Source organism: Somniosus microcephalus, chromosome 32 (assembly GCF_052327205.1).
Source record: "Somniosus microcephalus isolate GS21.2 chromosome 32, FLI_Smic_1.0, whole genome shotgun sequence".
Taxonomy (NCBI): Eukaryota; Metazoa; Chordata; class Chondrichthyes; order Squaliformes; family Somniosidae; genus Somniosus; species Somniosus microcephalus.
In genome coordinates, this window is record NC_141018.1 from 7,888,741 (window position 1) to 7,915,001 (window position 26,261).

At 49.6% G+C, this 26,261-nt stretch overlaps 1 protein-coding gene across 2 annotated transcripts in view; it reads left to right on the top strand.

Annotated features, from left to right (window-relative positions):
- The window catches only part of ca12 (carbonic anhydrase 12), a 90,883-nt gene that overhangs the window by 53,081 nt on the left and 11,541 nt on the right, over positions 1 to 26,261 (top strand). Inside the window, exons 7-9 of one of the 2 annotated variants that reach the window (XM_085972053.1) lie at positions 681 to 838; positions 11,055 to 11,181; positions 14,217 to 17,451. In XM_085972053.1, the coding sequence (XP_085828179.1) occupies positions 681 to 838; positions 11,055 to 11,181; positions 14,217 to 14,227 (296 nt within the window). In that variant the 3' untranslated portion in view covers positions 14,228 to 17,451. Of the gene's footprint in view, positions 1 to 680; positions 839 to 11,054; positions 11,182 to 14,216; positions 17,452 to 26,261 lie in introns of those variants that run through there. The other variant, XM_085972052.1, reaches the window with a different exon arrangement.

Sequence of the window (26,261 nt, forward strand, 5' to 3'; positions counted from 1 at the left end):
ATATTCTAATAAAACCTTCCTTCAGTGTGTATGAAGTCCCGCCAGAAACTTGGGCGCATAATCTCTGCTGGCATTTCAGTGCAGTGCTGAGGGAGTGCTGCTCTGTCGGAGGTGCCGTCTTTCGGATGAGACGTTAAACCGAGGTTCCGTCTGTCCTCTCGGGTGGATGTAAAAGATCCCATGGCACTATTTCGAAGAAGAGCAGGGGAGTTCTCCCTGGTGTCCTGGCCAACATCACTAAAAATAGATTGTCTGGTCATTGTCACATTGCTGTTTGTGGGAGCTTGCTGTGCGCAAATTGGCTGCCATGTTTCCTACATTACAACAGTGACTACACTCCAAAAGTACTTAATTGGCTGTAAAGCACTTTGGGATGAAAGTCACTATAGAAATGCAAGTTCTTTATTTGCTATCTATTTCAGCACTTCAGTGTAGCTGTGAACTTCCTGCTCTGTCGTCAATGGTTATTCATTCACCTGTTGTTTCTGGGACATTGGCAGTTCTGGGTTTCTGATCCACAGTCATCACTAGCAAGGCTGCACACTGGGAGTGAGGCCTTCCAAGGTTACTCTCCAAATACTCGGTCTCCTGGCTTGTTGTAGCAGTTCCCAAATATTTTCCGTCCATGCTCCGTGTTTGCTAGCCAGCTGTTCCTGAGGGACCTTCATTGTATTTTACAGGTATAAAGATCAAGCTCCCTGGTTTCAACATTAATGATCTGATCCCTCACCGATTGGATGAATACTTCCGCTATAATGGATCCTTGACCACCCCTCCTTGCTACTCAAGTGTGCTGTGGACTGTTTTCAGGACACCTGTGCAAATTTCCAATGAACAGGTAGGGGCAAGAATGTTCCGCGAGGCAATGGTTTATGATTCGGATTGATTCCACTCACTTTTCTCTCGTAACCCAAATGCAAAAGTCCGCTTCCACAGGCCGCCTCTCGTTCCCCTTGGCCTGAGTGGGATCTTACTCACAAAGTAATGGGGAGTAGAGTGAACAATGAGGACTCTATTGACAACAAGCCGAGCTGAAGACTGGATGACAACACTGTAGGCCCAATTCTCCGACCTGTACTCCCGTCACTAGAGGCTCCCACCAGGAGCGAGGGATCAGGTTAACCCTTCTATCGATTTGAGTAACACTCTGGTTCACATTTGGTTTTGATGACTTGTTAATCCATCTGATCACCTGGGCAGATTGCTTGACATTCAGCTGTAGTTCAGTCAAAGGTTTTTTTTGTAATAAACAGTATATTTAACATGGATGTTAACAGTCTGACAATGCCCTCACATATTCACAGAATTACATCGGATATACGGCACAGAAACAGGCCATTCGGCCCAACCAGTCCATGCCGGCGTTTATGCTCCACTCGAGCCTCCTCCCGTCTTTCCTCATCTAAATCTATCAGCGTAACCCTCTATTCCCTTCTCCCTCATATCCTTGTCCAGCCTCCCCTTAAATGCATCGATACTATTCGCTTCAACCACTCCCTGTGGTAGCGAGTTCCACATTCTCACCACGCTTTGGGTAAAGAAGTTTCTTCTGAATTCCCTATTGGATTTCTTGGTGACTATCTTATATTGAGGCCTCTAGTTATGCTCTTCCCCACAAGTGGAAACATTCTCTCTGTATCCACTCTATCAAAACCTTTCATAATTTTAAAGACCTCTATTAGGTCACCCCTCAGCCTTCTTTTTTCAAGAGAAAAGAGACCCAGCCTGTTCATCATTTCCTGATATGTATACCCTCGCATTTCTGCTATCATCCTTGTAAATCTTCCCTGCACCCTCTCCAGTGCCTCTTTATCCTTTTTATAATATGGCGACCAGAACTGTATGCAGTAGTCCAAGTGTGGTCTATCCAAGGTTCGATACAGGTTTAGCATATCTCCCCTACTTTTCAATTCTATCCCCTTTGTCAAGATCTCGTTTGTCAAGTCACACAAGTCATGTCTATAGCTCATCTAAACCATCAGTGATCCTCGTTGTTAGTGCAATGGACTGAATCACATTCTATGTTGTTTCCACAGTCACGGTCTCTGTATTAGGCCACTGAGACGGAATTCCACCACCTGCTGTCCCAGCACAGAGCTGCCCCTACAGCGAGTGCCGAGTGGAGAAATGGGGCAATCATGCTGTGCTTTTATCTTCTACCCCAGCTCCTTTCAAGCCTGGCTCCGCACTGGAAGTGTGGGGTCAGATTTACCCGATAAACAAAGCCTAGGAGAGCTTGCTAATCTCCAGCCAGTGGGACTCCAGAATCACTGTGTTAGCACAAGGATGGTGTCTCAGAGTGTCTCGGTTACACTTCTCTCTCCTCCCAGGATCACTGTACAGGGAGAGGCACAAAAACTTCAAATCCTTCAGTGAAAAGGAATTGAGACTGACTGGATTGCCCTTCGAAAGAGCCGGCACAGACTCGATGGGCCGAATGGCCTCCTTCTGTGCTGTACTATTCTACGATTCTATAGAGTCATAATGGCACAGAAGGAGGCCATTTGGTCCATCGAGTCCGTGCCGGCTCTCTGCAGAGCAATCCAGTCAGTCCCATTCCCCCGCTCTATCCCCGTAGCTCTGCAAGTTTATTTCCCTCAAGTGCCTATCCAGTCTCCCCTTGAAAACATTGAGTGTCTCCGCTTCCACCACTTCCGTCGGCAGCGAGTTCCAGGTCCTCACCACTCACTGCGTAAAAAAGTTTTTCCTCACATCCCCCCCTGTATCTCTTGCCCAAAACCTTAAATCTGTGTCCCCTAGTCCTTGTACCATCAACTAGTGGGAACAGCCTTTCCCTGTCCAGCCTATCCAAACCCGTCATAATCTTGTACACCTCTCAAATCACCCCTCAACCTCCTTTGCTCTAATGAAAACAAATACAGCTTCTCCAACCTGTCCTTGTAGCTAAGATCCCCCATCCCCGGAACCATTCTGGTAAATCTCCTCTGCACCCTCTCAAGGGCTTTCACATCCTTCCTAAAGTGTGGTGACCAGAACTGGATGCAATATTCCAGTTGTGGCCTAACCAACGATTTATAAAGGTTCAGCATAACTTCTCTACCTTTGTACTCAATACCTCTATTTATGAAGCCCAAGATCCCATATGCTTTGCTAACCACCCTCTCAATATGTCCTGCCACCTTCAGGGACCGATGCACATTAACTCCCAGGTCCCTCTGTCCCTGCACACTCTGTAAAACTGTGCCATTAAGTGTATATTGCCTCTCTCTCTTCCTTCTGCCAAAATGCATCACCTCACACTTCTCTGTATTAAATTCTGTCTGCCCATTCTGCTAGCCTTTCTATGTCCTGTTGCAGTCGATTGGTATCATCCTCACTGTTTGCCACACCCCCAAGTTTGGTGTCATCGGCAAATTTAGAAATTCTACTCTTTATTCCAATATCCAGGTCATTTATATATCAAAAAAAGCAGTGGCCCCAGCACTGACCCTTGGGGAACACCACTGTCTACCATCCTCCAGTCTGAAAAACAGCCATTTGCCACAACTCGCTGTTTTCTGTCCTTGAGCCAATTCCTTATCCAAGCTGCCACTGACCCACCTATTCCATTAGCCTCAATTTTGTTAACCAGCATGCTATGTGTTACTTTGTCAAATGCCTTCCGAACATCCATGTAGACAACATCCATTGCATTCCCTTCATCAATCCACCCTGTTATTTCATCAAAAAATTCAACTAGATTAGTCAAACACGATCTGCTTTTCACAAATCCGTGTTGGCTCCTTAATTAGCTTAAACCTCTCCAAGTGCCCAGCAATTTTTTCCTTGATTATTGTTTCTAAAACTTTACCCACCACTGATGTTAAACTGACCGGCCTGTAGTTACTAGGATTGTCCTTACAGCCTTTCTTGAACAATGGTGTCACATTTGCCACTTTCCAATCCTCAGGCACCTCCCCCGCATCTAGGGAAGATTGGAAAATTATGGCAAGCCCTTCCGCTATCTCCTCCCCCACTTCCCTTAGCAACCTGGGATGCAAGCCATCTGGACCAGGCAACTTATCCACCCTAACCATACCCAGCCTTTCTAGTACATCCTGTCTATCAATTTTCACCCCTTCCATTGCTTCTACCTTTTCTGCTTCTACCGATATTTTATCAGTATCCACCTCCTTAGTAAACACCGATACAAAGTACTCATTGAGTATTCTAGCCCTGCCCTGCGCCTCTAAGCATATATCGCCTTCTTTGTCCCAATAGGGCCCACCCCGCCTCTTACTACCCGCTTACTGTTTACATGCAAGTTATTATCTAAATGGAGAGAAACTGCAAAGTGCTACAGTACAAAGGGATCTGGGGGTCCTGGTGCATGAAACACAGAAGGTTAGTATGCAGGTACAGCAGGTGATCAGGAAGGCCAATGGAATCTTGGCTTTTATTGCAAGGGGGATGGAGTATAAAAACAGGGAAGTTTTGCTGCAGTTATACAGGGTATTGGTGAGGCCACACCTGGAATACTGCGTGCAGTTTTGGTTTCCATATTTAAGAAAAGATATACTTGCTCTCGAGACAGTTCAGAGAAGGTTCACTCGGTTGATTCCGGAGATGAGGAGGTTGACTTATGAGGAAGGGTTACATAGATACATAGATACATAGAAGATAGGAGCAGGAGTAGGCCATTCGGCCCTTCGTGCCTGCTCCGCCATTCGATGAGATCATGGCTGATCCTTTAATTCAGTATCCCGTCCCCGCCTTCTCTCCGTAACCCTTAACCCCTTTTGCCCGTAGAAATATATCTAATTCCCTCTTAAATATATTTAATGAGCTGGCGTACACTGCCCTCTGTGGCAATGAGTTCCACAGGTTCACCACTCTCTGAGTGAAGAAATTCCCCCTCATCTCTGTCCTAAATGGTTTAGCCCTTATCCTTAAATTATGTCCTCTAGTTCTGTTCTCACCCGCCAAGGGAAACATTCCTTCTGCATCCAGTCTGTCTAGACCTGTCAGAATTTTATACACTTCTATGAGGTCCCCTCTCAATCTTCTAAACTCCAGTGTGTACATCCCTAAACTACATAGTCTCTCCTCATAGGTCATTCCCGCCATTCCTGGTATCAGCCTGGTGAATCGCCGCTGCACCCCCTCCATGGCAAGAACATCCTTCCTCAGATGAGGCGACCAAAACTGTACACAGTACTCGAGGTGTGGTCTCACCAGTGCCCTGTACAGCTGCAGCAAGGTATCCCTGTTCCTGTATTCTAACCCTTTTGCTATGAAGGCCAGCATTCCGTTTGCCTTCTTGACCGCCTGTTGCACCTGCATGCTCGCCTTCAGTGACTGGTGTACAAGAACACCCAGGTCTCTCTGTACTTCCCCCTCTCCCAATCTATTGCCATTTAAATAATAATTTGCCCTCCCGTTCCTGCACCCAAGGTGGATAACTTCGCACTTGTCCACATTATAGTGCATCTGCCATTTATCCGCCCAATCGCCCAGTCTGTCCAAATCGCTCTGGAGCTTCCTGGTCTCTTCCTCTGAGCCCACCCCCCCTCCTAGTTTAGTGTCGTCTGCAAATTTGGAAATGCTGCATCCGACTCCCTGATCCAGGTCATTAATGTAAATTGTGAACAGCTGGGGGCCCAGGACAGATCCCTGTGGTACCCCACTTGTTACTGCCTGCCATTCAGAAAATGAGCCGTTTATTCCAACTCTCTGTTTTCTATCTGACAGCCAGTTCCCTATCCACGCCAAAACTTTCCCCTTTATCCCATGAGCCTCAATTTTCCATGCTAATCTTTTATGTGGGACCTTATCGAAGGCCTTTTGGAAGTCCAGGTACACCACATCTACTGGCTCTCCCCCATCTATTCTACCAGTTACTCCCTCAAAAAATTCCAATAGATTAGTCAAGCACGATTTACCCTTTGTAAATCCATGTTGACTCTGTCCTATCCTGTCCCCATTTGCTAAGTGCTCCGCTATTTCATCCTTAATGATGGACTCCAGCATTTTGCCCACAACTGATGTAAGGCTTACAGGTCTGTAATTACCTGCTTTTTCCCTACCCCCCTTTTTGAATAGTGGGGTAACGTTAGCTACCCTCCAATCCATCGGCACTGTTCCCGAGTCTAATGAATTCTGAAAAATCATCCTTAGTGCATCCGCTATCTCTAGGGCCACCTCCTTCAGTACCCTAGGATGCATGTTATCAGGCCCTGGGGATTTGTCCACCTTCAATCCCTTTAGCTTCCTTAACACCATATCCTTAGAGATATTGATTTGCGTCAGTTCCTCCTTTGCCAATGTCCCTATTTTTCCCGATATCCCAGGGAGGTTTTTTGTGTCTTCCTTCGTAAAGACTGACCCAAAGTATGCATTTAGTTGATCTGCCATTTCCTTATTTCCCATTATATATTCCCCCGTATCTGACTGCAATGGACCAACTTTGGTTTTCACCAGTCTTTTCCTTTTGATATACTTGAGTAGGTTGGGCCTCTACTCATTGGAATTCAGAAGAATGAGAGGCGATCTTATCGAAACATATAAGATTGTGAGGGAGCTTGATCGGGTGGATGCGGTGAGGATGTTTCCACTGATGGGTGAGACTAGAACTAGGGGGCATAATCTTAGAATAAGGGGCTGCCCTTTCAAAATTGAGATGAGGAGAAACTTCTTCACTCAGAGGGTAGTAAATCTATGGAATTTGCTACCTCAGAGAGCTGTGGAAGCTGCGACATTAAATAAATTTAAAACGGAGATAGACAGTTTCCTAGCTGATAAGGGAATTAGGGGTTACGGGGAGCGGGCAGGGAAGTGGACGTGAGTCTAGGTTCGGATCAGCCATGATCCTATTGAATGGCGGAGCAGGCCCAAGGGGCCGTATGGCCTACTCCTGCTCCTACTTCTTATGTTCTTATGCTGGTAGAAGATTTTTGGGTTCCCTTTTATGTTAACCGCCATTCTACTCTCATATTCTCTCTTTGCCAATCTTATTTTCGTCTTCACTTCCCCTCTCAACTTATTGTATTTGGTCTGGTTCTCCCTTGAAGAATTCACCTGACATTCATCATACACCCTCTTTTTTGTTTCATCATCTTCTCTATCTCCCTCATCATCCAAGGAGCCCGTGCTTTGGTTCCCTTACCCTTCCCTCTTGTTGGAATGTACCTAGCCTGTACTTGGAACATCTCCTCCTTAAAGATCACCCATTGTTCTGTTAGTTTTTCCTGTCAGACTTTGGTTCCATTTTACCCTGGCTAGATCCTTTCGCATCCCATTGAAGTTAGCCCTATTCCAGTTTAGAAGTTCCACTCTAGATTGTTCCTTGCTCCTCTCCATTGCTAATCTAAATCTTATGATACGATGATCACTTGTACCCAAGTGTTCTCTCACAGACACTTGGTCGACCTGGCCCACCTCATTCTCCAGCAAAAGATCCAGCAATGCCTCCTTCCTAGTTGGGCCAAGAACATACTGGTCAAGGAAATTCTCCTGAACACATTTCAGAAATTCCTCCCCCTCCCTTCCCTTTACCCTAGCATTATCCCAATCGATATTTGGGTAATTAAAGTCCCCCAATATCACCACTCTATATCTCTTGCATATCTCTGCGATTTCCCTGTAGATTTGTTCCTCTACCTCCCTCTCACTCTTTGGAGGCCTGTAGAATACCGCCAGGAGCGTGATCATACCCTTTTTGCTCCTCAACTCTAACCAAATGGATTCTGTCCTTGGCCCCTCAAGAACATCCTCCCTTTCCAACACTACAATGTCTTCCTTAATCAGCACTGCCACCCCACCTCCCTTTTTTCCTTCCCTATCTTTTCTGAACACCTTGTACCCTTGAATATTAAGTCCTCGCCGTTTTTAAGCCACGTTTCCGTTATTGCCACATCATATTGCCACACAGCTAATTGTGCTTGTAGCTCACCAACCTTATTCACCACACTTTGTGCGTTTACGTACATGCATTCTAAACCCATTTTTGAAATTTTCGGAGTCTTTCTTAGTCTACTCCTATCTAATATGGTACTACTACTGCCTCTAGTACTATCTTCTCTAGTACTATCCAACACACTCACTCTTTCATGCACCTTATTCCTCTTTTTCTACTCCTATATGCTAGTGCCCATCCCCCTGCCATGTTAGTTTAAACCCTCCCCAACAGCACTAACAAACCTCCCCACGAGAATATTGGTCCCGGCTCTGTTGAGGCGTATCCCGTCCGACTTATACAGGTCCCACCTTCCCCAGAAATGGTCCCACTGCCTCAGGAATCTAAAGCCCTCCCTCCTGCACCATCTCTCCAGCCACACATTCATCCGTTCTATCCTCCTATTCCTGTACTCACTAGCACGTGGCACCGGGAGTAATCCGGAGATTACTACCTTTTGAGGTCCTGCTTTTTAATCTCTTTCCTAGCTCCCTATAGTCTGCCTGCTGGTCCTCATCCCTATTTCTGCCTATGTTGTTGGTACCGATATGGACAACGACCTCTGGCTGTTCACCCTCCCCCCTCAGAGTGTCCTGCAGTCACTCAGTGACATCTTTGACCCTAGCACCAGGGATACAACATACCACCCTGGAGTCACGTCTGCGTCCACAGAAATGCCTATGTTCCCCTAACCAATGAATCCCCTATCACTATTGCTCTTCCACTCATCTTCCTCCCCCCCCTGTGCAGCTGAGCCACCCGTGGTGCCGTGGTCTTGGCTCTGGCTGCTCTCCCCAGAGGAGCCATCCAGAACTGTGAACTGGTTCACGAGCGAGATGCACTCTGGGGATTCCTGCCCTACCTGCCTGGTCCTCCTTCTCTGTCTGGTGGACACCCATTCCCTCTCTGCCTGCACATTCTGAGACTGCGGGGTGACCACTTCTAGAAACGTGCTTTCCAAGTATTTCTCAGCCTTGCGAATGCACTGTAGTGACTCCAGCTGCCGCTCAAGCTCCGAAACCCGGAGCTCGAGATGCTGCAGTTGGTGACACTTCCTGCACACCTGGTCATCCAGGCCACAAGAAGCGTCCCGGATTTCCCACAGGATGTGCAAATCACGGGACTGAGCTGCCCTGTCATGCCTCTATTTACCAGAAATAAACTTAAAACGTAACAAGAAACACTCAACAGCTACCCACCAATCAGTACTTCCCTCTATTAGATAGGCTATGAACTACTTAGCAGAAATATACTCAGAGCAGAACTAAAAATTTACCACAAATACTCACCCGATACTCACCTCTCAGCTCCCTTGTGCCAGTGACACTATGAATTCTGACGTCACTCCCGTGTTGAGTTGCTCACCGACTCTGTGCCTCTTGTTGGTCCGCTCCCGCTGTGAACTCGGGTCGCCGAACCAATCAGCTCCTCCCTTGTGCCGACGTCACTTTTTCTACTCTGACGTCACTCTTTTGAATTCTGCCTCTGTTGAGTTGCTGCCTCTCTCGCTCTGCTCCCGCTCTGGTCTCGCCCGGGTCCACTGCCTCCTCCGGATTCAACGATTGTTGAAATATTCTCTGTGAGGTTGTTGAAAGTTTCTCATCTGTTTCAAAGGCAACCAGGAATAGGCTGAAGAAGAGGCGACTGCCAGCCCAGTGACCAGTGTTAAACCATCCCTTCAACAACCTCCCAACAACAATCGTTCCTTCCACTGAAAGGTCGGAGGGTTTGTGTCTCTATACCGTGACCCTGCGGAAGTTTGGCGCTAACCCTGTTGACCCAGTTTAAACGGGGAGGGTTTCTGCCAAAGATTCACCAGCTGAGCAGGAGAAACTTTCAGGTTACAAAAGGCAAACACCTACTCCCCTCCCCCACCCGCTCCCCCCTCCCCCTGCTCCCCACCCCTTCCCCGCTCCCCACTCCCCTCCCCCACCCGCTCCCCCTCCCCCCACCCAGTCCCCACTCCCCTCCCCCAACCCCCCGCTCCCCATTCCCCTCCCCGTCCCCACTCCCCTCCCCCAACCCCCCGCTCCCCCCTCCCCACTCCCCGACCCCCCGTCCCTCCCCCACCCCCTCCCCGACCCCCTCCCCGCTCCCCACTCCCCACTCCCCTCCCCGTCTCCACGCTCCCCACGGCCCTCCCCCAACCCCCCGCTCCCCATTCCCCTCCCCGTCCCCACTCCCCTCCCACTCCCCTCCCCCAACCCCCCGCTCCCCACTCCCCTCCCCATCCCCACTCCCCTCCCACTCCCTTCCCCCAACCCCCTGCTCCCCACTCCCCTCCCCGTCCCCCACCCCCTCCCCCTCCCCACTCCCCGCCCCAACCCCCCACTCCCCGCTCCCCCATCCCTCCCCCACCTACTCCCCTCCCCACTCCCCGTCCCTCCCCCACCCGCTCCCGCTCCCCCATCACTCCCCCACCCCCTCCCCCTCCCCACTCCCCTCCCCCAACCCCCCACTCCCCGCTCCCCCATCCCTCCCCCACCCCCTCCCCTCCCCACTCCCCCAACCCCTCCCTCACCCCCTCCTTGCTCCCCACACCCCTCCCCGTCCCCACTCCCCCATCACCTCCCCACTCCCCTCCCCCACCCTCTCCCCATTCCCCCGCCCTCATTATTTGCACCATAGCGACGCCAGCATGCATTGCGAAATGGAGGTCGCAGGTCAATTGCTCCTGGAAGCCTGAGAGGCCTGTGACCACAGGCTTTGGAGCCTTTGGTCGCTATGGTGATGATATGCCATGCTGGGCCCTCTGTGTGCTTGGTGCCCAGCCCGCTCGGATCCTGCAGTCTGAGGGCGCTGGGCGCGAGCATTCAGGCTCACACCGCCAGCAGCCATCACTCCGTCGGGCCTCACGCCCCTCCCTCTCCATCGCCCCCCACACCCCCACCCCACCCAACAGTGGAAACCCAGGAAAATGAGCCGGGTCATTAGTCAGGAAACGAAGTTAAGCGCTGTGACTTGGGAATGATGTGCCAGGGACTACACGTAAGCGGAGCAGGAGATGTGACATCGGGCCCACCAGTCTTGGGCATCGTCCTCAGTCCTGTGGCTCCCAACAGGCAAGGCTCCATTCCGGGAGCGTCCCGGCAGAAGCTAACCGTAAGGATCTTTTTGGCACAGTGTGTCTATAACTGGAGCTGTCTTTCTCTGTCGCCAGCTGTTGGAGTTAGAAAGAGACTTGTACTTGTCGAATGTGGATGAAACCAATCGAACGGAGATGGTGAACAATTACAGACATGTTCAGGAGCTGGGGGAGAGAGAAGTCTTCATCTCATTCCAGGAAGGTGAGCATTGTAGTACAGTGCGGGATCAGACTCTGCACCTGGCCCCTCAGTCATCCCTCAACCAACATCACTAGAAACAGATTATCTGGCCATTATCTCTGCTGTTCGTGGGAGCTTGCTGTGCACAAATTGGCTGCTGCGTTTCCCTCATTACAACAGCGACTGCATAAAATAAAGTACTTCATTGGCTGTAAAGTCAGCGTGGTGACTATTCAGTTAGTTGAGGAGATAAATGATGCAATGTGTTTTTCCAAGGGAACACGGTGAGTCATGTAGAAGGGAGGAAGATTGTGTACGAGCTAGAATACAATAGGTGACAGATACAAAAGACATACAAGCGCAAACAGGACTGAGCTGGCTTCACTTCAGGGGCAGACTGCCAGGGCTCGGGGTCACAGGTCAGATATCCTGATGCAAAGCAGTGATATAACGCAGTATCACTTTCTTGGTTTTTCCTTAGGTTTAAGTTACTTTTTGAAGTGTAGTCCTTGTTGTAATGTCGGAAACGCGGCAGCCAATTTGCGCACAGCAAGCTCCCACAAACAGCAATGTGATGATGATTAGATAATCTGTTTTATTGATGTTGGTTGAGGGATAAATATTGGCCCAGGACATCGGGGAGAACTCCCCTGCTCTTGGGATCTTTTATGTCCACCTGAGAGAGCAGACATGGCCTCGGTTTAACGTCTCATCTGAAAGACGGCACCTCCGACAGTGCAGCACTCCCTCAGTACTGGGCTGGAGTGACAGCCTAGATTTTGTGGGGGCGGGGGGCTACGGCAGTGTGGTGGGTTCTGGCAGTGTGCGGGGGTTGTCCAGTGTGCGGGGGTTGTCCAGTGTGCGGGGGTTGTCCAGTGTGCGGGGGTTGTCCAGTGTGCGGGGGTTGTGCAGTGTGCGCGGGGGTTGTGCCGGTGCGCGCGGGGGTTGTGCCGGTGCGCGCGGGGGTTGTGCCGGTGCGCGCGGGGGTTGTGCCGGTGCGCGCGGGGGTTGTGCCGGTGCGCGCGGGGGTTGTGCCGGTGCGCGCGGGGGTTGTGCCGGTGCGCGCGGGGGTTGTGCCGGTGCGCGCGGGGGTTGTGCCGGTGCGCGCGGGGGTTGTGCCGGTGCGCGCGGGGGTTGTGCCGGTGCGCACGGGGGTTGTGCCGGTGCGCGCGGGGGTTAGCCAGTGTGCGGGGGTTAGCCAGTGGACTAGTTACCTGGAGGTTGTGAGTTATGAAACTAAATTCATTAAATATGGTAATTTGGGACTTTGCACAAGAAGAGAGACCGTGGAAGCTGTCGGATCGTCATAAAAACCCAACTGGGTGGTCAACTTCTTCAGGGAAGTGGAAGCCGTTGGACTGAGCGGGTTTTGACTCCAGTCCCACAGCGTATGTTTGACCCTGGGAAGCTCTGGGAAGAATGCGGAAAGGACAGTACGTGCTACTTTCTCAGTATTACCCGCACCCAACAAAACAATTGAGCCCAGAAGTGTAGGATTAGCACTGAATCAACCAGCTCAATGCAGTCGTACAGGAAATTCTGGGGCACAAGGGATTGCAAGGTAACCCAACGTGCAAATGATACAACAGAGCATGACTGCGGTTAGTGAGGGAGCCTGTAATCGGAGCTTTTCAAAGATCACTTGCCTTTCTTGTTTCTCTATTCAAAGGGAGACGGTGCCAATTTCTAAGTATAACTTTACCAATTTGTTTGAGACACGTCACGATAATGTTATTTGTCGTGTGACCCAGAAAACCCACTCGTACCCCGAGCTCCACCAACCTCTCCACCCCTGAAATGGCCTGGAGCTCCATTTAACACAGGGGACAGTTGGCCTGCTCGTCTGATTTCCTCGCTCAACATGCTGTTAAATTCCAGCTGTAGGCTCCACACCGAGATCTCTTGACAGCGAGATCGTTGAGAAAGAAGGCGCTGGCATTTCTATAGCGCCTGTCACCACCTCAGGGTGTCCCAAAGCGCTTCATAGCCAATGAAGTCACAGAATCACAGAATCACAGAAACCCCACAGTGCAGATAGAGGCCATTTCGGCCCATCGAGCCTGCACCGACACATATCCCACCCGATCCCCGTAACCCCTACACCAACACATATCCCACCCTATCCCCGTAACCCCATGTATTTAATCCCCCTAACACTAAGGGTCAATTTATCATAGCCAATCAACCTAACCCGCACATCTTTGGACTGTGGGAGGAAACCGGAGCACCCGGAGGAAACCCACGCAAACACGGGGAGAATGTGCAAACTCCACACAGACAGTCACCCGAGGCCGGATTCGAACCCGGGTCCCTGGCGCTGTGAGGCAACAGTGCTAACCACTATGCCACCGCAAAAGTCCTTTTGAAGTGCGGTTCCCGTTGTGATGCGGGGAAACGCGGCAGCCAATCTGCGCACAGCAAGAACCCACAAACAGCACCGTGATGATGAGCAGATTGTCTGTTTTTAGTGATGTTGGGTGAGGGATAAATATTGGCCAGGACACCGGGGAGAGCTTCTTCAAAAAGTACCGTGGGATCTTTTACGTCCACCTGAGAGAGCAGACAGGGCCTCGGTATAACATTTCATTCGAAAGATGGCTCCTCTGACAGTGCAGCACTCCCTCAGTACCACACTGGAGTGTCAGCCTAGATTATGTGGTCAAGTCTCTGGAGAGAGGCGTGAACCCACGATCTTCTGACTCAGAGGTGAGAGTGCTGCCCACTGAACACTTTGGGGGAGAAATTCGGTATCGCCCCATTTGGGGCGCAATTATCGGCCGGGCGCAAAGATTAGTGCCTGGCGCTAATTATCGCCTCCGACTGCAAACTTGGCTTTTATCGCCCCTGGAGGTGATTGGAGCGCTAAATCAGGCGCTTCACATCTGTCTTAAGGCGCAAAGGCCAAGGAGCGAGGCGCTACCTCAGAGTGCTGGCGAAGCTCATGTGATGTCAGTCAGCAATGGAACACAGAAACACTGGCGCCGGCCAGTTCTTAAAGGGGAGTTCTGATGAATGGTCATTGACCTGAAATGTTAACTCTGTTTCTCTCTTCACAGATGCTGCTTGACCTGCTGAGTTTCTCCAGCATTTTCTGTTTTTATCTTGGTCTCCATCCACATCCTGCTCATTGCAGCCTTGAATCTCGGCCTGGAGAGACCTGGACATCAAATCTGCTGGCAAGAACAATGGAGAGGCCCAGGGAAAGAGCTCAGAGTGCAGCCCCCACAGTCTCTTCTAAATCGATACAAGGAAGGGCAAATCAAAACCAACCTGCAAAGTGCTGCTCAGTACCCAAAACTCCTTCACACAGCATTGAATCTCTCCAGAAGTCTCTCTCTCTCTCTCTCAGAATGTGTGGTGCAAAAATGTCACCAACAAAACAAGGCAGGAAGTAGTTGCCTTTAAATAGCGCTCCCCCAGTCCCTTGCCGCATGCAAAACGCTCCCCTCAACCTGTCGTTGCTAGCGGCAGGCGTTAAGGCAGGGGGTGCCACTCAATTTCCAGTCCGGGGCGCTACTGGGGCGTTGCGCACTCGACTGACATCACGATCTGCGGGCGCAGGAGATCGTGGCGGTAGTATTTAGCGCCGCCGCAAAATGTCCGGTCAATTTCGTGAGAGGCGCGCCCGGGCGCTAGTTGGTTTGCGCCCCACTTAGCGCCCTCTTAAGGCGCTAACGGGTGGCGCTACCAACTGAATTAGAGGTGATCTCATTGAAACATACAAGATTCTGAGGGGGATTGACAGGGTAGATGCTGAGAGGTTGTTTCCCCTGGCTGGAGTGTCTAGAACTAGGGGGCAGAGTCTCAGGATAAGGGGTCGGCCATTTAAGACTAAGATGATGTGCAATGATGATAGATTGATTTTTGGACTCTAGGGGAATCAAGGGATATGGAGATCGGGCAGGAAAGTGAAGTTGAGGTCGAAGATCAGCCATGATCTTATTGAATGGCGGAGCAGGCTCGAGGGGCCGTATGGCCGACTCCTGCTCCTAATTCTTGTGTTCTTATGTAAATCCTGTGGGGAAGATACAATCCGTGTTTGACTCTCTAGCCCCATGTTTACAATAATGGGTTAGGATGTGGCAGAGACTCACCTATATCGGCAGTGCACAGGGCAGTCACACCCAATTTTAGAATGGCCTTCCTTCTCCTTAATTTCAATCCACTACTCCTACACTGAAAATCTTCGCCCAGAGAGCTTGGCCTGTAGGCTGGGATCTGTAAACTCCAGTGAGGCAATGACAACAATTGACATTTCTGTAACGCCTTTAGTGTAGAACAATGTCCTAAGGTGCTTCACGGAGGCGGAATCAAACATAAATGGATGCTGAGCTAAATAAGGAGGTGTCTCCAAAGGCTTGGTTAAAGAATTGGATTTTAAAGAGGCTCCTAAAGGAGGAATTGTACATTTGGGCTGGGGATGAGGTCTTTGGAGACAGCCCCTTGACCATATCCAGGCAGATTCTTGGGGGACTCCATACGTAACGGCGCAGAGGTGGGAAGAGAAGCCATTGCTGGAGATTCTCTGGCTATGATTGGATGGATTAGAGTGGAATGAAGCAAGGGCAGTCCCACAGAGCTGGCCAATGGCGGAGAGGCGTTGGGGGAGGATGGTGAGGTCAGCCGTGTCAAAAGCTGCAGAGGTGTCAACAAGAACGAGGAAGGATAGTGCAGCACAGTCTTGGTCACAGAGGATGCCATTTGTGACTTTGATTAGGGCTGTTTCAGTGCTGTGGGAGGGGTGGAAACCTGATTGCAGAGGTTCAAACATGGAGTTCCAGGAATGAGAATTGGGAGGTAGTAACATGTTCAAGGACTTTGGATAGGAAAGGGAGATTGGTAACTGTATTGGTGCTGTTTCCTGCTCTCGCCCTGAACTAGAAAATTTCATTCACTTTGCTTCCAATTTCCACCCTTCCCTCACCTTCACGTGGTCCATCTCCAACTCTTCTCTTCCCTTCCTTGACTTCTCTGTCTCCATTTCTGGTGATAGGTTATCGACAAACATCCACTACAAGCCCACTGACTCCCACAGCTACCTGGACTACACTTCCTCCCACCCTGTTTCCTGTAAGGACTCTATTTCATTCTCCCAGTTTCTCCGTCTCCGCCGCGTCTGTTCTGACAATGCCACCTTCCATACCAGTGCTTCCGATATGTCTTCCTTGTTCGTCATCCGAGGATTCCCCTCTATTGTTGTTGACACGGCCCTTGACTGTGTCCGTTCTATTTCCCGCACTTCTGCTCTCACCCCTTCCCCTCCCTCCCTCCCAGAACCACGATAGGGTTCCCCTTGTCCTCACCTTTCACCCCACCAGCCTCCACATTCAACGGATCATCCTCCGCCATTTCCGCCACCTCCAACGTGATCCCACCACCAAACACATCTTCCCCCTCACCTCCCCTTTCAGCATTCCGAAGGGACCGCTCCCTCCGCGACACCCTGGTCCACTCCTCAATCACCCTTAACAGCCCTTCTCCTTCGCCTGGCACCTTCCCGTGCAAGCGCAGGAGATGCAACACCTGCCCTTTTACCTCCTCCCTTCCCACTGTCCAGGGCCCCAAACACCCCTTCCAGGTGAAACAGCAATTTACTTGTACTTCTTGCAATTTAATATACTGCATTCGCTGCTCACGATGCGGTCTCCTCTACATTGGGGACACAGATTGGGTGACCACTTTGCGGAACACCTCCATTCAGTCCGTAAGGGTGACCCTGAGCTTCCGGTCGCCTGTCACTTTAATTCTCCGCTCCACTCCCACTCTGACCTCTCTGTCCTCGGCCTCTTACACTGTTCCAATGAAGCTCAACGTAAGCTCGAGGAACAGCACCTCATCTTTCGATTAGGCACTTTATAGCCTTCTACACTCAACATTGAGTTCTACAATTTCAGACTATTTTTCAGGCAGCAGTTGTTGATGATTCTGCCGTCCCCATTTGCAACATTTAGGGGGGAAAATTGAGTTGTGCCCCTTTTGGGCCCGAAAAATATTAGCACCCCCGTGGCCGAAATTCATCAATAGCACCCCAAGAGGGAGGCAGGGCACTTCTAGTAGTGCCCCGCCTCCCTTTTGGAGTGCTGCGAGGGAATATCGTCGCGCGACGTGCCACAGCGCCATGCACGTTGCGCCGCGGTATTGCAGGCCTTTCTCCCCTTCTTAAAGGGGAGGGGCCTTGCGCAGCGCGACCCGGGGCCCAGCTGGGCCACCTGGGATTGGAGTGCCAGCAAAAGAGTTCATGGAGCGCAGCCGGCACTCCGCGGCGGGGGCTACAGAGGAGGCCAGGAGCGGCAGAAGCCGCCCAGCACCTCGCCTTTAATTAGCGTTGCCCCAGCCGCAGGTAGGCCCCCCCGACCCCGTCTGACATAGCGTCCGGCGGTAAGTCAGGGGGCGCTACCGAAGATCGCGGCCGGGGCGCAAGCAGGGCGCTGTGCGCGGCGATGACATCGTTGCCAGCGGCGCAGCGCCACAGGGCGCTAACGGTTACCACCGCCGCTAACCTCCCACTGAATTTCGCGGGAGGCGTTCGCGGCGCGCGCCCGGACGCTAGTTGCTTTGCAAAGCTACCAAATTATTCCCCCTTAATCTCTCCTGCCTTCAATCCTAGCACAGACTCTCCCTTCAGTACCTTCCTCCCCTCCTCCCCCTTTTCACCGCCTCTGCGCCTGCTTAAAACCTGTTACTTCTCTAACTTTCTCCAGTTCTGACGAAGGGTCCCAGACCCGAAACGTTAACGCTGTTTCTCTCTCCACGGATGCTGCCTGACCTGCTGGGTATTCCAGCATTTTCTGTTGTTATTAAAGGGAGATTGGAGATGGGGTGGTCATTTGTCAGCTGTGGTTTGTTTGAGGGGGGGGAGGGGGACAGTACCTGAGGAGAGAGAACCATCTACAATGTCAGCGAACATGGGGGCCAGCAAGAGAGGTTGAGTGATCAGCAGTTTAGTGAAAATGGGGTCAAGAAGGCAGGAGGTGGGTCTCATGAACGAGATGAACTTGGACATGGCATGAGGAGAGAAACGAAACATAGAAGATAGGAGCAGGAGTAGGCCATTCGGCCCCTCGAGCCTGCTCCGCCATTCAATGAGATCATGGCTGATCATCCAAATTCAGTACCCTGTCCCTGCCTTCTCCCCATACCCCTTGATCCCTTTAGCCTTAAGAAATATATCCAACTTCTTCTTGAATATATTTAATGAATTGGCCTCAACTGCCATCTGTGGTAGAGAATTCCACAGGTTCGCCACTCACTGGGTGAAGAAATTCCTCCTCATCTCTGTCCTAAATGGCTTACCCCTTATCCTTAGACTGTGACCCCTGGTTTTGGACTCCCTGACCATCGGGAACATCCTTCCAGCATCTAGTCTGTCTAGTCCTGTTAGAATTTTATAAGTTTCGATGAGATCCCCTCTCATTCTTCTAAACTCCAGCGAGTAAGAATGTAATGTATATACCTTTAAGGGGGAAACTACTTTTTACAGCTCATGTATACTGTAGTACCGGCAGTGACCACACCTGTATATAGCACTGAGTAGTAATCTGTACAGGCAGTTCCACTGTGAGCCACGTTGAGTAAACACCTGTTGTACCGTTTCTCCTGCAGTCTGTGTCTTATTATACCCAGACACAACATTGGCGACAAGGCAAGTTCGAACCTACCTGCAACTCTGCATCACCTCCCGGGGATTCGTTCCTGGAGATCAGTGGATTGGAGGTCAAGGCCAGAGACTCGGGCGTCGACCACGAGCAACCGCCCAGTCATCCAGCAGAGACTCGAGAATTGCGGGGGAGGCTGTCGAGAGCCAGGCTTGGCTTTCCAGTCAAGGTGGTCCAGCGAAATGGGCTGGCAACAGGTAGTGCGCAGACCCTTCCCGGACAGCGGCGGGCTACAGCCCGACCGAGCGGCACAGCAAAGGGCCGAGCAGCGTCGACGGGGGAGAGAGAGAGAGGGCAGAGCGCACAGGGTGCAGCCGGTGTTCAGGGGCCGAGCAGCGTCGGAGAGAGGGAGAGAGAGAGACGCGCAGAAAACCGCGAGGCGCTGCCATTGCCACGAGGACCGCCGAGAGCGGCGTTGGCAGCAGCGCAGGAGAAGCGCGCGAAACCTACAGGGCGCCGCCATTGCCACGAGAACCACCGGAAGCGGTGTTGGCAGCAGCGGGGGAGGAAGGAAAGCGCGGGAGACGCCATTTTAAGCCATTGGGAGACGCCATTTTAAACCACACCCAAAATGCCAAAGAGTGGCAGTATCACCGCATTTGACAATGAAGTCGAAGATTGGACTACATATGTCGAACGAATAGAGGTGTACTGCAAGGCAAATGAGGTGTCAGATGACAAGAAAGCATCGGTATTGTTAAATTTAATGGGTGCAAAGACGTATGGTTTATTACGAAATCTAGTAACCCCAACGAAGCCAATGGAAAAGAGTTTTGAAGACATAGTAACGATACTACAGGGACATTTAAACCCCACACCGCTGCTGATAGCAGAAAGATTCCAGTTTCACAAACGGAACCAGCATAAGGATGAAAGCAATGCTGATTATTTAACAGAACTGCGCAAACTATCGAAACACTGCCAGTTTGGAGCGGGACTAGCAGATACCTTAAGGGACAAGTTTGTGTGTGGGCTTCAAAGTGAAGGAACCCAGAAACGGCTTTTATCTGAAAAGGACCTTACGCTGAAAAAGGCTTTCAGCATTGCGGTATCATATGAAGCGGCAGCACGGGGCACTGCAGAGATACAACAGAGACTGCAAGAATATGGCACAAATGAAATGTCATATGGAACAGAGAAGTGCTATCGCTGCGGCAGAACAACACACGACCAGAATGATTGCTGGTTCAAAGACAAAGTGTGCAGACAGTGTGGAAAAGTAGGACACATAGCACGAGTCTGCAGGTCGGGAAAGAAAACCAGCAATAAGAAACCTACCAAAGGAAAGTACAAGAAGGTACATAAGATGACGGAGAATAGTTCAGACGAACAAAAGAGTGATAACGAGTTGTCTGAAACTACATAATGTGATCACAACGGAGGATCACCGAACCATTTGGGTCACTCTCAAGATAGCAGGAGTCCAGGTAAAGATGGAATTGGACACAGGATCAGCCCTAACAGTCATAAACCGACAGGACTACGAGCGGCTATTCTCACACATACACTTGAGAGACACAAAAATTATTTTGAAGACGTACACGGGGCAAAAAGTCTACCCCAAAGGAAAAATAAGGGTGACCGTTATATATAACAGTAAGGAAACACCAAAACTAGACCTGTATGTATTGCAAGATGGAGGACCACCATTACTGGGACGTGAATGGATCCGGAAAATACAACTGGATTGGCATTCCATACAGGCACTGACTGTGGCTGACAAAAAGGATGACGACGTCACACCTGGGCGACTGTCAAAGATCCTAACTGACGCGAAAGAAGTGTTCCAGCAAGGACTCGGAATACTGAAAGGCATGACAGCGACGATTAACATTGAAGAAAACGCAAGCCCAAAATTTTTTAAGGCCAGACCGGTACCTTAAGCGATCCGCCCAGCCGTCGAAGCAGAGCTGGAGAGTCTGGAACGTTCAGGTGTACTGTCCAAGGTAGACTGGAGCGAGTGGGCTACACCCATCGTCCCTGTGATGAAAAAGTCGTTGAGTAGCACGCCTGGGGAACCAAGGAAGGTTCGCATCCGTGGGGACTTTAAGGTAACAGTGAACCCGATCTTTCACACCGTACAATATCCACTTCCGCGGATTGAAGATATTTTCGCCTCGCTATCTGGTGGGAAACGCTTCACTAAGATTGATCTGGCCCAGGCGTATCTGCAAATGGAGGTAGAAGAAGCATCAAAAAAATACCTCACAATCAACACCCATAAAGGTCTCTACCAATACAACCGGCTGGTATTCGGGGTAGCATCAGCTCCGGCTATTTGGCAGAGGGCAATGGAACAAGCCCTGCAAGGGATCCCAGGGACCCAGTGTTATTTGGACGACATCCTGGTCACGGGCGAAAATGACAGTGATCACCTCGCCAACCTGGAGCAGGTGCTCACTAGGTTGCAGGAATATGGGCTCCGAGCTAACCGCCCCAAATGCGAGTTTTTTAGAAAACAGATCTCGTATTGTGGCCACGTTATCGATAAAGAGGGGTTACATAAGTCCCCTGAAAAGATTGAGGCAGTAGTCAAGGCTCCAGCACCGGAAAATGTGTCACAACTGAGGTCGTTCCTCAGGCTGGTAAACTACTACCATAAGTTCTTGCCAAATTTGTCTACAATACTACACCCACTGAACACCCTACTGCAAACTAGGGTGCCATGGAAGTGGAGTGACGAATGTAGACGAGCTTTCCAGAAGAGCAAAACACTAATCACATCGAAGGAGGTATTGGCCCATTACAACCCGGCATTATCAATTCGGTTGGCATGTGATGCATCACCCTACGGCATTGGAGCGGTGCTGTCGCACAAATTCTCGGACGGCTCAGAGAGGCCAATAGCCTTTGCGTCACAATCACTAACCTCAGCCGAGCGTAACTACACCCAGATTGACAGGGAGGCCCTCAGCCTAGTGTGGGGAATGAAAAAGTTCAATCACTATCTGCACGGGCAGAAATTCACCTTGCTGACTGATCACCAGCCTCTTGTCTCCATTTTTAATCCGAAGAAGGGCGTTCCGGTGATGACTGCGCAACGACTACAAAGATGGTCACTTTTTCTAGGGGCGCAGCACTATGAGGTTGAATATAAGGGCACGAAACATCATGGAAATGCTGATGGGCTATCACGCCTGCCACTGCCTACTGCGGAGGAAGCACCAGCAGTGGATCCTGTCGAAATATTCCATTCGACTATAGTTGAATACCTACCGGTAACTAACGCTTGTATCGAAAAGGAAACCCGAAATGACCCGACACTGTCTCGGGTATATGATTTGACGGTGAAGGGATGGCCAGCACATGACGACTCGCTGTTGCCAGCATTCTCAACAAGGAGAGAACAGCTGTCAGTGTGCCGGGGGACCTTGATGTGTGGATCCCGAGTGGTAATTCCACCCAAGTTAAGGGATAGAGTGCTCAATGAGCTTCATGAGGGTCATCTGGGAGGGGTAAAAATGAAAAGCCTAGCCAGGGCTTATGTGTGGTGGCCGGGAATCGATAAACAAATCGAGGACCTGACCAAGAGCTGCTCAGGATGCCAGAAAGTCCAAAATGCACCACCACAGGCCCCTCTACACCCATGGGAGTGGCCCTCATCTCCGTGGCAACGGGTGCATATTGATTTTGCTGGTCCATTCATGGACTCAATGTTTTTAATAGCCGTGGATGCACACTCGAAATGGCCTGAGGTCATCAAAATGTCCTCCACCACCACGGAGAAAACTATTGCAGTCCTACGGACCATTTTTGCCAGGAATGGCTTGCCAGAACAGATTTGCTCCGACAACGGACCACAGTTTGTGTCCGAAGAGTGCCGGAGGTTAACATAAGAACATAAGAAATAGGAGCAGGAGTAGGCCAATCGGCCCCTCAAGCCTGCTCCGCCATTCAATAACATCATGGCTGATCTGATCCTAACCGCCAATCTGCTATCACAGAACCATCTCCTGAATCTAACAGAATTAGACACACGAAATAGGAGCAGGATCAGGCTACATGGCCCCTGGGCCCGCTCCGCTACCCACAGGGCCATGTCCGATCCGAACCTAGACTCATGTCCAAATTCCTGCCCGCTCCTCGTAACCCTTAATTCCCTTTACTTCTAGGAAACTGTCTATTTCTGTTTTAAATTTATGTAATGATGTAGCTTCTACACCTTTTTGGGGCAGCATATTCCATGGACCTACCACCCTCTGAGTGAAGTAGTTCCTCCTCATCTCAGTTTTGAAAGAGCAGCCCCTTATTCTAAGACTATGCCCCCTAGTTCTAGTTTCACCCATCATCGGGAACATCCCGCATCCACCCGATCCAACCCCTTCACAATCTTATATGTTTCAATAAGATCGCCTCTCATTCTTCTGAACTCCAATGAGTAGAGTCCCAATCTACTCAACCTCTCCTCATATGTCCATCCCCTCATCCCCGGGATTAACCGAGTGAACCTTCTTTGTACTGACTCGACAGCAAGTATGTCCTTTCTTAAGTATGGACACCAAAACTGTACGCAGTATTCCAGGTGCGGTCTCACCAATACCTTGTACAACTGAAGCAATACCTCCCTATTTTTATATTCTATCCCCCTAGCAATGAAAGCCAACATTCCATTGGCCTTCTTAATCACTTGCTGCACCTGCATACTAACCTTTTGAGTTTCGTGCACCAGGACCCCCAGATCCCTTTGTACTTCAGTACTTTCCAGTTTCTTGCCATTAAGATAATAACTTGCTCTACGATTTTTCCTGCCAAAGTGCATAGCCTCACACTTTCCAGTATTGTATTCCATCTGCCAAATCTCTGCCCACTTTCTTAGCCTGTCTATGTCCCCTTGCAGGTTTTTTATGTCCTCCTCACTCACTACTTTCCCCCCCATCTTAGTATCGTCTGCAAACTTTGATATGTTACACTCGGTCCCCTCCTCCAAATCGTTAATATAGATTGTAAAGAGTTGGGGACCCAGCACTGACCCCTGCGGAACACCACCAGTTACTGATTGCCAGTCTGAGAATGAACCATTTATCCCAACTCTCTGCCTTCTGTTAGATAGCCAATCCTCTATCCATGCCAGAATATTACCCCCAATCCCGTGATTTTTTATCTTAAGCAATAATCTTTTGTGTGGCACCTTGTCAAATGCCTTTTGGAAGTCTAAATACACTACGTCCACTGGGTCCCCTTTATCCACCCTATATGTTACTTAAAGAACTCCAGCAAATTTGTCAAACATGACTTCCCCTTCATAAAACCATGCTGACTTTGTCCTATTAAATTATGATTATCCAAATGTCCTGTTACTGTCTCCTTAATAATGGACTCCAAAATTTTACCTACCACAGATGTTAGGCTAACCGGTCTATAGTTTCCAGCCTTCTGTCTACTGCCCTTTTTAAATAAGGGTGTTACATTAGCAGTTTTCCAGTCTGCCGGGACCTTTGCTGAGTCCAGGGAGTTTTGGAAAATTATTACTAATGCATCCACAATCCCTACCGCCACTTCCCTCAAGACCCTAGGATGTAAGCCATCAGGTCCAGATGATTTATCCGCCTTGAGTCCCATTATTTTACCGAGTACCACTTCCTTAGTGATTTTGATCGTGTTTAGCTCCTCCCCCCCCTATAGCCCCCTGTTTGTCCAGTGTTGGGATATTCTTAGTGTCCTGTACTGTAAAGACTGATACAAAATATTCATTCAGTGTTTTTGCCATCTCCATATTTCCCACCATTAATTTCCCAGTCTCATCCTCTAAGGGACCAACATTTACTTTAGCCACCCTTTTTCTTTTTATATAACTATAAAAACTCTTACTATCTGTTTTTATATTTTTTGCTAATTTACTTTCATAATCTATCTTCCCTTTCTTAATCAATCTTTTTGTTATTTTTTGCTGTCTTTTAAAGTTTTCCCAATCCTCTATCCTCCCACTAGATTTGGCTACCTTACATGCCCTTGTTTTTAGTCGAATACTATCCTTAATTTCTTTACTTAGCCACGGATGGCTGTCTTTTCTTTTACACTCTTTTCTTCTCAGTGGAATATATATTTTTTGGAAGTTGTAAAATAACTCCTTAAATGTACACCACTGATCATGTACCGTCTTACCCTTTAATCTATTTTCCCAATCCACTCTACTCAATTCCGCTCTCATACCTTCATAGTCTCCTTTATTCAAGCTTAGCACGCTTGTTTGAGATCCAACCTTCTCACCCTCTAACTGAATATGGAATTCAACCATGTTATGGTCACTCATTCCAAGAGGATCCTTTACTAGGACATTTTTAATTAATCCTGTCTCATTACACAGGACCAGATCTAAGGTTGCTTGCCCCCTGGTCGGTTCAGTTAAGAATGGGGTAAGGCATTACACATCCGCCCCGTATCATCAAGCCACAAATGGATTGGCTGAGGGCTTCGTACAAACCTTTAAGAAGGCAATAAAGGCTATGTACAATGACAACATTCCGCTGCAGCACAAGGTGGACAATTTCCTGTTCGCCTACCGGAATGCGACACATGCAGTCACCAACCAGGCCCCAGCCATGATGTTCTTTAACCGAAGGTTAAGATCTCGCCTGGATTTGCTCAGAACAAACGTACGAAGAGATGTTGAGAGTAAGCAATTCCAGCACATCCATGAGAAGCCAACAAGGAGCTTCAATGTAGGGCAACCAGTCTTGGCCCGCGACTACCGAACAGAAAAATGGCAGCCAGGAATGATATGCACACGGCAGGGCCCACTAATGTACACAGTGGACGTTGGGGAGAGCATCGTGAGATGCCATGCTGACCAGATCCTAGAGTCACAGGAACAAGTCAACCCCATGCCTCGCCCATACGTACCTGGTGATGAACCCGACGTACAGGTCACATCTACCCCAGAAACAGTAGCATCGGAAGCTGATGAACCAACCGACGACAGGGGGCCAGAATCGCCTCCGCACCAAGAGCAAGACACTCAGGAAAGGCACTATCCAGAAAGGATCAGGAGGCCTCCCCAAAGACTGAATATATAAATAGACTATTTTCAGCTAATGTTGCATGTTAAAAGTGTTAATTGTAATTAGTTTGATATTTAATTGTTAAATGAGTGTTATGGTACTGTTAATCTAAAAGGGGAGGAATTGTAATGTATATACCTTTTAAGGGGGGAACTACTTTTTACAGCTCATGTATACTGTAGTACCGGCAGTGACCACACCTGTATATAGCACGGAGTAGTAATCTGTACAGGCAGTTCCACTGTGAGCCACGTTGAGTAAACACCTGTTGTACCCTTTCTCCTGCAGTCTGTGTCTTATTATACCCAAATCAAATCAAATCAAATCAAATCAACTTTTATTGTCATTGTTAGTGCACAAGTGCAGTACAACGAAATGTAGGCTTGCGGCTCCCAAGAGTGTACAATTTGGATTAGGACAGACACAACAAAGAAAGGTTCAGGTTCAG